We start from the raw sequence: 13515 nt of genomic DNA, 5'->3' as shown, positions 1-13515 counted from the left end.
CTGTATGTAACTTCCATTGCGTTTTGCAATGCATACATGTTTAGAATTTTCCAAAATACTGCTTGAGTATATAACTGTATGAGATAAGATTAACAAAGCAGGGAAAGGCAAGCTTTGCTGCAGCTATATGGAGATATTGGATTTCATTGCTGCCCGTCCCATCTGTAGACATGGCAATTTTGAACAGTTCTTTAGCAGCTGCTCAATAGCAATGTGACGGACATTAAGCTGTGAAGCCAAGGAGTCTTTTTCTTGTACTTGCTTAGTCAGCTCTTCAAACACATCTGAAATAAATATCAGCATCAAGTTAGTCAATGATTTCAGGAAGTACAGCCATCACTTTGCAATTTTGTAGTGTCATTTACAAGATACTAAAAACAAAATGAAAGTTGTGAACCTATAAATCAGTAACCTAGAGCCCTGTCAGTTTGCATTTCTTAGTACAGAAAGTATTGATCTGATGTGTAGAGAGCTTTCCTTTTCTACTTAATTCAAGAGGGTTCTGGAAGCTTCTCTGTGTGAAAGAAACAAGCAGAAGGCTCATGATGTTTGGGTTATTCCTTCAGAGAAGCTGAGTACTGCTAGCTTAAACTGTTTCCATTATCTTTTTCTGTCAAGATCATGCTGACTATAATAATAAGGCCAGAAGAAGCCTGGGTTTCTCTTTCTATCTCTCTTCCTTCTGGTGTGGTGTTCTGTATATAGTGTTAAGGTTTAGTCTTATTATAAGTTATTGTAGGTTTAAGTAAAGTCTGCCGCAACTGGATTTCTTATGGACAGTGCCAATCCTGAATGTATTGGATTTGTGACCATTATGCTCATTTGCCTTCAGTAGCAGTAAAGCTCTGCTGGATGAAATATTACTTGCCTCTGGTCTGTTTTCTGGGAATCCTGCAACGTGTTTAAGTTTTTACTCTGCTAACTATAAATTGGGATTCTACTCTGGATCAATATATGAGCAGAATACATGACACTTTCTAGAATGCAGATGTCTGCTTTTACATTGTAGTCTCCAAAATTAATTTGTTTCTATTTCTCAAGATTTCTACCTTTTTCATGGGAAAAGAGAAAAAAGTGTATTTTCTACTCTTAAAACTAGCAGTGTCTTTTTCCTTTATGTATTTATTTATTTTGGGGAGGACCAATCAATAGGCAAATATTAAAATTCACCTTACCCTGGATTTGCTGGAGAAGTTTCCCATTCAGCTGTTCCACCTCTGCAAGAGTCATCTTACTCACTGAAACAAGAAAAAGAAAAAAAAACATAAGCCACCAGACAAAAGAGAGTGGGAGGGGAAGCAAAGGAGGGGTGACCTACAGAAATGTTTTAACAAACCATTTCGAAGGGTAACCAAGACTAACATAACTGAATGTTGGGCTTCTTCATTCTACTATAGTGACAAGTCAGAAAAATGGAAAGCAGCAACATACTTAGGGTATTAATGTTCAGAAGAACATGGCAACCCTAAATACCCAGGAGTGAAAAAGTGCAACACTTAAGTTCATAAAGGTAAAGGGACCCCTGACCATTAGGTCCAGTCGCGAACAACTCTGGGGTTGCAGCACTCATCTCGCTTTATTGGCTGAGGGAGCCGGCGTACAGCTTCCGGGTCATGTGGCCAGCATGACTAAGCCGCTTCTGGAGAACCAGAGCAGCGCACGGAAATGCCGTTTACCTTCCTGCCACAGCAGTACCTATTTATCTACTTGCACTTTGAGGTGCTTTCGAACTGCTAGGTGGGCAGGAACAGGGACCAAGCATTGGGAGCTCACCTGTCATGGGGATTTGAACCGATGACCTTCTGATTGGCAAGCCCTAGGCTCTGTGGTTTAACCCACAGCACCACCAGCGTCCCGATAACACCACCCGCATCCCTTAAGTTCATACAACTGCCTTAATGTGAATTTGTGCCCTTTCTATGTCAAATCCCATGAAGTCACACTCTTATCTGGTCAGGGTTATAAACATCCCTTTGGGGGAAATAAATGGAAAGATGTCTGTGGCCATAAAAACTGAACAGGCTTAACAGACTCTTGCTTGTTATCAGCCCCCCACCCACCAGCACACAGCAGAACTTCTGCACCCTTCAAAGCTGCTCCAGGATTGCAAAACCTTTACTAGACACTAAATTAAGCATTCAAAGAGATCAATATAACTGGATTAACAGTGTCGTCTCATACATGTTTTCCCAGAAGTAAGTTTCCATACACTCAATGGAGCTTACTCCCTTGTAAATGTCATGAGGCTGCAATCCTAAACACAACACAAAATCTGCTGATTTAAAACGAAGTATTTACATTTACGGGTTCTATGCTTGTGAACTCAGAAGACCTCCCTCCTTCTTCTTAAGTGTTAATCGCTGGAGTGAATCCACGGTGTCAATGAAACACTCAAAGATAAATACAATTTTAGTGTTTGCACATCAACTCAAAAAGGAAGACTTCCCTTGTTTCATGGTGCATTTGACAATCAGATACTAGCAAGCAACATTTACTCTTTTCTCATTTCCAGTGACTTTCAGATGACGAAGTCTGATTACTAAAAGCTATTAAAAATGCCTTTATAAAGATTTAGAACAAAACTATTGAGACACATAAGCATAAGCACTTCTTCCACTTACATTGCTCCCTGCTGTACTGCTGGTGTCTTCTTTGGACCTGGGTATCTGAACCTGTTTCAGCTTTTCCCATCTCCGCTGACTGGTCATGACTGGACCACAATGAACTACTGCAGTGTAAGGTAGCACCTGCTTGCTGCAACATATCAAGTCTAAAATCGCTGGATTCTCTTGGTTCTAGAATACTGTGCGAACAGTTTGAAATACTCCCGGAGTTTCCATCTATCCATTTTGCAGAGTATTTAGGAACTTGGGAATCAAATTGTGGCAGTAGCTTTCTCTCTCTCTGATGTTTAAAGCCAAACAGTTGATGCTGTGCTTGCTTTGAACTTTCAGAATCCAAATCCAAATCTTTGTTTTGTGCATACTGTATAATCCAGTTAATTTTTTTGCTCAGTATGTTTTTCACTTCTGCATATGTGCTCTTGGAGAGTTTTGACTGTGGGCAACTCTGGTTTGCTATTAAGTGGAATTTCTCAAAACAGTCTCTGTGTCCCCTTAATGATCTTGTATGCAAAAGATCAGACCTTGGTATTCCTGAGGGGAGAAAAAAGTTACAAGTAACTGTAATTCAATTATATTAAATTGTAGGCTGCAGATATTTTAAGAAGAAAACGGCACTCAATGAAGACTAGACACAGGTTGCAAGGACACAAGGTTGATAAAGAGGTAATTTTCTGTATCTCATAGTCACTTAATTTTTCTCATAAGCAGCTCAAAGAGTTATCCACACCCCTATATAATGAAATAAAATCATCTCCACTTCCACAACCTCGGCACCTAGGAACTACCACAGAGGATCAGTCTAAGCGACTAAGAGGAAGCTAAATATACCTGTGATGGGAGTCCCCAAGTAACAGGACCCACCTGGCATAATGACCAGTTTTGCTTGGATTCAGCATCACGTATGACTCCATCTGGTACAGTTCAACTTCTTCCCTATATCACATATGGAGGGAGCACGTTGCGCTGTGGTCTAAACCACTGAGCCTCTTGGGCCTGCTGATCAGAAGGTCAGCAGTTTGAATCTGTGCGACAGGGTGAGTTCACATTGCTCTGTCCCAGCCAACCTAGCAGCTCTAAAGCACACCAGTGCAAGTAGATAAATAGGTACCGCTGGGACGGGAAGATAAAATGATGTTTCTGTGAGCTCTGGCTTCCATCACGGTGTCCCGTCGTGCCAGAAGCGGTTTAGTCATTCTGGTCACATAACCTGGAAAGCTGTCTGAGGACAAATGCCGGCTACCTTGGCCTGAAGCGAGATGAGCACCACACCCCATAGTGGCCTTTGACTGGACTTAACCATCCAGGGGTCCTTTACCTTTTACCTACCTTATATCACACATAAACCAAACAGAATCCTATTAAGACTAAGGCAGGAATTTATAGACTACAGGAATACAGCCGTCCAGCTGTGCCCCTATCTGGACAAGGATAGCCTAACTTCTGTCGTCTATGGTTAACATCTCTAAGTTAATGTTTGCAGCAAAAAATGCTAAGTACTATACTGAGATAGCTAGAGTCACTCAGGGCATCAGCGCCTTTAATATGGCACCAATAGTCTTTCAGAGGACTGGAAAGTGATGCTTTGTAGAATCACTGGACAGAATCTGTTATCTAAGCACCTTTAAATAGGCTGGATTTTGACTAGGAAAAGCTCTGCGAACATCTATCATAAAGCAGATTATGCAACACATGTATGAATGTGAAATAAAGGAGTGTGGCAGTGCTGCAACTGTAATTCCACCGAGCAAAAAATGTGCTGCTGTTATCACCAGAAGGACTACAAAAACAATTTTGTTCCATTCTACACATGGGTTTTGTCTCTCATCTATAGGAGTTTGGAAATAATAAATCTAATCTTCCTTCTCAATCTCATTGAGAAGCTCACTTATTTCACATATGCTGCCACCCCAAAAAACATGGATTTTCACATTCTGCACCCCAACAGCCAACAGAAGCTGTGTTCATACATTACACGGAACCCTAGTTGATTCCAGCATGGTCTCACTCCTGGCCATGCAAAGCAAAGTTCATGGTTTGTTTCCCTCAAACAAACCTTGGCTACTGCTTGTGCTGTGTTTGGAGAAGACTCAAACCAGGAGCATAGAGAAGAAACAAGCCATGAACTCACGTTTGACTAACACAAGAAGAAAAGCTTTGTGCTTCGTTGCTTCTAGCATGGCCAGGAGCAAAATGTGGACTTTTGAGTAAATTCATTAAATTTACACAACTTGATTGCAAAAAACCTCAAAGCTGCTTGTTTCAAGTTAAACCATAGTTAAGCATTATGTATGATGCACTAGAAATCTTCATGGAAGTTTTCAACTGAGTGTACAACACCTGCAATAAAGACGAAGTGCCAGTACATTGGCTGAGCAGAATTTATTCTGAAGAACAGCTGACTGTTTAAAATGAGTAAATAATATTTATATTAGTTCTCTCAGTCTACTGTGATTCTGCCACTCAAGCTCATGGTATTGTTTAAAAATATTTAAAGATACTGCTATTTATATCAATATATTAAATCCAGCAAATACCCTGTATAAATGCCTCACCAACACCGTGAGGGACTGTGCCAGAAAATCAAGAAGCAATGATTTCCGGCAGCTTATTACTGTGCAAGCAAATTAGCCTGTGGTACTGCTGGTTTTGAGTATGGAAAAATGCAGTCCTACCAAGACATTTAGGCATTCAGCCATACTGGCATAAGGCATTTAGCCAGTATGTTAACTCTGAAGGATTATCTCCCTGTAGAGTTGTAACTGAACTGACAAGCAGCTCTCAGCCAGCAGCTACTTATATTATGCCTGGGAGGACCCTCTATATTTGAAAAGCTTTAATTAAAATGCTGAAAGGGAACTCATGCCCCAACATATTTCTATCTTGGCTAAATATAAAACAGATGCTTAGAACAGCAAGCATGTACATGTAAAGAAAGCAGGAACTAAATCATCTGCTTTTCAAGAAGTATTTCAGAACAGGTGCAGTTATATTTTGAAGTAGGCATTTATTCTTTTCTACAGCCTTCTACAATGGAAGATCTCATTATATGGAACAGCCAGCATCCGCTTTTGTACCCAGCTCATGTTGCTGTGTTACACAATAGCTGCTGGGCTTGTTTTCTCTTTGTGTGCAAGTCTCTAATCCAAAGAGCTATGCTAGCAGCTGGACAAGTTCAAAGAGCCATGAACAGGCACACACACAGCTTTGATGCCAGGACTTGCCAGCTAGCTGTTAACATCCATCGCCACCCTTTCTCCAGGTTGGATGGCACCCAAGTTTTTATTTCCTTAGATGCAATTATCCCTAGGTGGCTGATAATTAAGTAAAAGGCCACTTTAGGATTTTGCTTTGTTGCTGTGGGCATGTGGAGAGGTAGATTTTGTAAAGGTTTTTTAACGGATTTCTATCTAACTCAATGGGATGATTAATCAAATTTAAAAAGCAAGCTGTATGGAGTAATTATTCCTTGACTGATTAAAAGAGATGGTTTGAAGTGTTTTTACTGCAAAGTAATAGCGTGAGTGAATTAATCAATTGATCAGAACTTGAGAGCCAGTGTGGTGTAGTGGTTAAGAGCAGTAGTCTCGTAATCTGGGGAACCGGGTTCGCTTCCCTGCTCCTCCACATGCAGCTGCTGGGTGACCTTGGGCTAGTCACACTTCTCTGAAGTCTCTCAGCCCCACTCACCTCACAGAGTGTTTGTTGTGGGGGAGGAAGGGAAAGGAGAATGTTAGCCGCTTTGAGACTCCTTCGGGTAGTGATAAAGCGGAATATCAAATCCAAACTCTTCTTTTTGTTTTGTTTCAGGGGAATTGTTACCAAGATAACAGGCCATTAAGATACAGGTCTGGAATGATCATACGACTGCATTCAGTCTAACCCACTGCCTTATTTTATTTACTTATTATAAAATTTCAACCCAACCCCTGCCGCCCAAAAGAGCCGAGTGTGAAACACAGCAACAAAGCAATTCAATTTTAAAATAAAACAAACAACACCTAAAAACCATTTGAAAACAATCATGTTTCCAATAATTTGCAGATTGGGAGAACTTTGGAGCCACCTTTGGAAGAGAATGAATAGCAACAAGACATCCTCCCAACTTTGAGCTGAACCTTGTGAGCCCAGCCAGGGTAAGCAGGACACTTGCCCCTGTACTCTGGAACCCGAACAAAGCAAGCTGGTTTGGTTTCTAAGTCATTTTTCTTCTCTCCATTTTACTAGCAAGCCAACAAGCCCTTCAGAATGCTGCAACAGCACTGTTTTTAAAAACTGTTCTTTGCCAAGTACTTTGCTGCAGGATATAGCATAGAAAGTCCTCACAAACCAGCGGTCAGTGTAGTCCATTGTTCCTGTGACAGCACTCAGAAAAAGTAGAGTGCTTTCTACTTCTGGTGCCAAGTAAGATTTTAGTAACAACTACTCAATATTAATCTGCCCGATCATTAGATTCCATATAGGGCAAACTAGAGAAAGGGGATCTATTTGTTGTTATAGATCTACAATCCTCAATCAGCTTTGCTGCCTAGACTGGTATTTAAAAAACAGCATTGACTGTAGTCTGGTAACCTTTGTTGGCTCAAATAAATATGAGGCAAAACTCTAAAGTCATTTGTGCAGGAAGGATATTACTGGATGGAACACCAGCAAATGTTTATTACTACAGAAATGTGTTTAGACTTGTTTACTTGGGACTTGTTCATCTCTTACGAAATACAGTTCATGACAAAATGCACATGCTTCCACTTGTCTTTTAGAATATACAATACTGTACAGAAACGTACAATTTAACTATTATTCTAGGTCAAATTTCTATTGTTTGGAGCCCACAAACTCATTACTAAAGAGTAGTTAAACTTCATATTTCAACACAGCACTGTTTATTCTAAAGACAAGTGGGAGACCAAACATTTGTCAAGAAATGTATTTTGTAAGACACAAACACATATTTATGAAGGCTGGAACTCTAACAAAACTGAGAATAAGGGAAATTGAAATCGCCAAGTAAATGCGTGCTTAGAAACACACAGGTATTTAAAGACTGGGCAAATGTATCGGTTAACTAAACTAGCAGTCCTTCAAATCCTGATTATCAGATTATAAAGTTACAAAAAGCTCAAGAGTAAATTACTGTAACTATTTACAGGGCTCACATGCATATAGTACAAGCCCAATAGGTTTGAGTTGTATTCCGATTCTCTTTTTTAATTCACACAAACACCCTGTGAGGGAGATGGAGCTTAAAGTTAGCAACTTAATACCATAAGGTAAATCTCAAAGCATAACAGGGATGTGAACGCAGATTTCCTGTGTCTGAATTTAAAACTTTAGTAGTGGCATCAGGCTAACCTGACAAGTCATGCTGGATCCTGACAAGTTTTCAGCTTGAAAGTATTTTAAACCATTGCTAGCAAACAGGACTAGCAAGAGTTTCTGCTGCACACTGACAGGCTCTAAATGACAGCCTATATATATATATATATATGCATGCAATTATCTGTCTGTGTTTCATTTCCCTCAGACCTCACTAAGATTTTGTCTCTCAACACTCAGTGTTTATATACCTGTGACCATATATTCCATTCCATATATTAGAGGGTTGCTAGGGATTTTTTTGGTGGCATACAAACCCTGTTAAATAAATAAAATCTGATATGGGAAAGCTTATGCTATTATAAATTGGTTTGTCTTTAAGGTGTCACAAAACTCAATTGTTTTTACAGATGGCTACTCCATCTGGCAATGACATAATGTGGTTGCTAAGAAACAGTAGGTTATCTTGCATTTAGATCCTTAAACCCTGAAAAAGTCCAACAAGTGATCTGTACTACCGTATTTTTCGCCCTATAGGACGCACTTTTTCCCCTTCAAAAATGAAGGGGAAATGTGTGTGCATCCTATGGGGAGAATGCAGGCTTCGCGCAGATCTCCGTAAGCCGCGGGATCCCGGCGCTGGGCTCCCACGGCTTGCGGAGAGTTGCCTGTTCTGGGGGCTGGGGTCCCCAGCGCCTGGGAGGGAAATAATTTTTTTTTCCTTTATTTCCCCCCCCCCAAAAAAAAAACTAGGTGCGCCTTATGGGACGATGCGTCCTATAGGGCGAAAAATACGGGTATTTAGTGACTACTTTTGAATTTGTCTGTATTACTGTAGATGTTTTTAGTGGATAGGACACTACAGAGAATTTTCACAAATATACTAACAGTTAAAATGTTGTATTTATTTACTACTTTTCTAGTAAAAGAGACATTCTTCCAATAATAAGAATAAGAATTTCCTTTCAGAATTTCCCAAAGCCTCAATGGTGCAGTATTATTAGTCAATGTTAGGCTACACTTACCTTCAATGTTAAGCTCAAAACAAATGTGGCAGAATGAGAGCGTCTCTCTTTCTGTTCCTAACTTGCACACGCTGCAAACATTATCATCGTTCAAGTCAATGTTAACAAACTGCTCTTCGTTCATAGTGTCCCTAAAAGAGAAAATGCCCTGTTACCCAGTGAAGGCTGAAGAAAACCACATCCTAGCACTAACCACAACCTAAATTTGAACATACCGTGTGGTAATGCACCTGAGTGTTTCTATTTTCCATTTCCCATAGATGTAAAACTGCAGCCTTATTTCTAGACATCCTTTATTCTACATTTTCATAATTTCAAGCCTACAGGATTAGTATCCTCCACATTTGGTTTGCTCTACATGGCCTGAATACTTTAAAACTCACTGAGCGAGTGCTTAAATTATATGCTCTTCTGTAGTTCTCTAACCTGATATGAAAGGAAAACAATGTCCTTTGACATGCTCACTATGTTTTTCCTGTGAACAATTAACTGTATTTAAGGATTTAAAATATTTGTGCCAATTCAATTTGGCAGTCACAGATGTATTTTGCATTCTTGTCACTTGTCTAAAAACATGAACACATCACAACTTGCAGTTTTTATTTTAATATTTATATTCCGCTTTCCACTACATAGGTCTCAAAGCGGCTTACAGCAATAAAATATACTACACACAAAGTTTACCCCACAAATTAAACCTCTAAAGTTTAAGTCTAAAAAAGAAAAGAAAAATGTAAAACTTCTGAGAAGCATCCAGGGTACAAAGGCCTCCTGAAATAAAACAGTTCTGACCAGATGTCTGAAACTCAGTAGGGGCAGTGGCTGTCTTAACTTCTTGTGGGAAGGAGTTACACAGAGCTGGGCCCACAACAATGCCTCTAAAATCATTTGAAGCCTATACTGTACATGTTTTGCCTTACACATTTTCCAAACACGGCTGGCACTGTGAGTATTAATCTGGAATAGTTAACAGGCTCGATCACATCTCCTGTGCAATACACTAGTGTTGTAATTACGGATTGTAATGTCATTTGGCTTGAACATCCTGTTTAAACTACATTCAGTATAAGGCTTGGATTCTGCAGGGACAACCATGCCAAATAATGTATGACGATGATTTTCAATTCATCAGGCTGCTAATATAAAGGGTAAGTTAATGAAACCCAGCACCCTCTGTAGTAAATTGAAATTGTTTCTCTCTCAAACTGTTCATTAGCTATTAAGAGTCCATTAACTATGCAGAACATTCATTTGAGTTTTACTTAAGGCCTTCAGGAGATTTGAAGTACTCTGTTTAATACCCACAGAAACTAAAACCAGGATTCTATGAGGCTGGTTTTTCTAGAGAGGACTGGGACTGCATACACACTATACATTTAAAGCACCCCCACCCCAAAATAATACGGAAACTATTCCATTAAGGGTGCTGGAAACTGTAGCCCTGTGAGGCATAAACTACAACTCCCATGGGGTATTTATTATTATTATTATTATTATTATTATTATTATTATTATTATTTTGTGTATTTTGTGTTTTGTATACTGTATACCACTCTGTGATCCTCAGATGAAGGGTGGTATATAAATTTATTTTGTTATTGTTATTATTAATCATGTGTATGCAACTTAGCTCATCTTTTTACAAAAAAGAAATCAAAACAAAAGAATATAGAGAACTGGCCAATAGTGCATTCTGTGATTATCAACCTACATCTTTGAGAATCAAGGCATCACACTGGCTCATCTTCCAGGAGAAATACATGTCACCCTTAATATTATTTTCAAATTTGCTCGCTTTGACAGAACCAATAAGGATTGTCCTTTCGACAAGTCTCCCTTGTCTTAAAAATTAAACAGAAAATAAAGCTAACTTCTTATCCCCACTCCCTGAAATGGTGCTGGCTGTGGCAAAGAAAATGGACATGCTCAGAGTCACACGTTTTTCAGTAAAAGTGGTAAATCTGCAGCACACCAAACCTTGTTCGATTCCAAAAACCCACCAGCCCAGGCAATAGTCAGGGATGAAGGGGATTGTGCTCCAGCAGTATTTGAGGGCAGCATGCTCCTCATCTCATCATTAAGTAGGTAGGGTGGATTTTGAATGCTGTTGGGTGGCTTTTGTGGATCAACACTTTTAATGGATTTGTATGATTGCTGCCACTGCAAATTGCTTTGGTAGTCCTTTGTGTGAAGCAATACATAAGCAGAATAAATATAACCTAATCTCTGCCCTACAAATTAGCAATTGGGTTCAGGTGCTGGGATCGTAATTTTAGATTCAAAATTAAACCATGTCACTTAATTAAATAAGGCTGCTCCATTACTCACTCTGCCTCCTCGGTACTATTCGGAATATTCTATTAGCTAGAACCAAGTGGGAGTTTCAGGGCTATGAGGCTACCACCTTGCTGACGCTAAGCAGGGTCTAGGGCCAAGTTGCTGCCCAGATGGAGTGACTGCCTGGGAAACACATCTATGCTGCCTAGGGGGAGGGGTGTTTGTGTGCAAGTAAATAAAAATAAGTGAAGAACCACAATTAAGAGCGGAAGGTTGATGGGGAAGCAATTAACATGCAGGGAGAAGTGGATTCAGCACAGCCGCAACATTTTCTCCCTGGCAGATTTCACAAGCCACATAAACACTCCCCCTCCCCCCCCCAAAAAAAAACACTAGTCATAAATATGGCTCCAGCACTACCAAAATCTACCAGGATGTAGATTTCCCTAAACATGCCTCCACACTACATTCAGTATATGGCTTGGATTCTGCAGGGGCAACCATGCTGAATTAATGTACAATGGTGATTTTCAATTCAATTCAAGGCTGCTAATATAAAGGGTACCTCACTTGGCATGCCTATTCCCTTAGTAAACATACGTATTATTAACTCCTCTTAAACTATATATATATATGTATATATAATATATATATATATATATATATATATATATATATAATATATATATATTGTTGTTTAGTCGTGTCCGACTCTTCGTGAACCCATGGACCAGAGCACGCTAGGCACTCTGTCTTCATATATATATATATGTTGTGTGTGTGTGTGTATGAATTTTATATATATATGTGTGTGTGTGTGTGTGTATACATACACACACACACACACACACACACACATATACATATACACATACAGTGGTACCTCGGGTTACAGACGCTTCAGGTTACAGACTCCGCTAACCCAGAAATAGTACCTCAGGTTAAGAACTTTGCTTCAGGACGAGAACAGAAATCGTGGTCTGGTGGCGTGGCGGCCCCATTAGCTAAAGTGATGCTTCAGGTTAAGAACAGTTTCAGGTTAAGAACGGACCTTCAGAACGAATTAAGTTCTTAACCCGAGGTACCACTCTGTGTGTGTGTGTGTGTGTGTGTATACATACATACATTTTATATATATATATATATATATATATATATATTCATCCACACACACACACACGTGTGCATTAATAACTCCTCTTAAACCACACACACACACAAATAAATAAATAAACATTCTCTTTTAAACCTGCCATTTATCCACTTCCCACCGAGGCTCATCCTAATACCCTCAAACAGCCCCCCCCCTTCTAACCAATGCAAGTATCATTATCGTTAACCCTTCCCCCTTAAAACCGGCCCCATCACCAACTTCCCATACATCGGGACCGAACCCAATAATACCTTCTCAGCAGGAACAGCAGTCACGCTGACTCTCCTCTTTAAATCTTTTTGGCCCGTTTGCCCAACTGCCATGGGGCAAAAAGAACTCCCCCCCCCCCATCTAACACTCAGTTAACCCTGTAGTCGCCGTGGTCACCCAGGGTCCAAGAGCATTGCCTGAGGGCCAGAGCTACCGGGGAAGGAGGAGGAGGTCATAGGGAAGCCCTACGTCGGGAACAAGGGGGTGAAGGGAGGGAGGGAGGCCGTCCCCGCGGGCCCTGCCGCCTGAGGCAGCCGCCTCGCCTCGCCTCAGGGCCGGCCCTGGTCAAGAATAACCGCCGGCGGCCTCGTCACCCCGCTCGGAAACCGTCGGTTCCCCTCACCGTGTCCGCGCTCCGCCCGCCGCGCTCCCCGCTTTTGTCCTCCGGAGCCGCCGACCACCGTCTAAGGGAAGAAGGCGAAGGACGGGCTCCGCTGGGCCTCCTCGCGCCCGGAGCCCCGCCCACTCCCCGCCTTCCCGGACTGGACCATTGCGTGCCACAGAAAGGGGGCGCGCGTCTGTGTCCTCATTTTTTGTATATGCGCGATTATTCGTTTTTTCCCTTTTTCCTTCTCTCGCCTCTTTCTTTCGTCGTCGTTATCTGTTCCGCTCGCGTTTCTTCCAGAAAGCGGCCTGGCTTGACTTCGGTCCGCACGCAAAACATACAAACACCCCCCCGAACACCAATGGGCCCGGCCGGGAATAGGCGTCGCGCGCTGCCTGCGAGCGCAGAGACATACAGAAAAAAGTGGCGCGCCAAGCCTCAGTTTCTGGGTTCTGTCGGTTACTTTTTTTCCTGCTGGGAGAACAGCATAGCTGTCAACTTTTCCCTTTTCTCGCGAGGAATCCTATT

At 41.1% G+C, this 13515-nt stretch overlaps 1 protein-coding gene across 1 annotated transcript in view; it reads right to left on the bottom strand.

The window, feature by feature from the left end:
• LOC310826184 (protein EURL) overlaps positions 1–13129 on the bottom strand; it is a 13775-nt gene extending 646 nt beyond the window's left edge. The window contains exons 1-5 of the mRNA XM_083700901.1: positions 13006–13129; positions 8963–9093; positions 2622–3155; positions 1176–1238; positions 1–284 (exon numbers count right to left, since the gene is read on the bottom strand). The exon at positions 1–284 is cut by the window's left edge and continues 646 nt beyond it. Of these exons, the coding sequence (XP_083557027.1) occupies positions 124–284; positions 1176–1238; positions 2622–3155; positions 8963–9086 (882 nt within the window). The 5' untranslated portion in view covers positions 9087–9093; positions 13006–13129 and the 3' untranslated portion in view covers positions 1–123. The remainder of the gene's footprint in view (positions 285–1175; positions 1239–2621; positions 3156–8962; positions 9094–13005) is intronic.
• Positions 13130–13515: the final 386 nt, after the last annotated feature.

The sequence above is a fragment of the Podarcis gaigeae genome (assembly GCF_964106915.1).
Source record: "Podarcis gaigeae genome assembly, chromosome: 10".
NCBI classification, from domain to species: domain Eukaryota; kingdom Metazoa; phylum Chordata; class Lepidosauria; order Squamata; family Lacertidae; genus Podarcis; species Podarcis gaigeae.
This window is presented reverse-complemented; position numbering and strand designations above follow the sequence as displayed.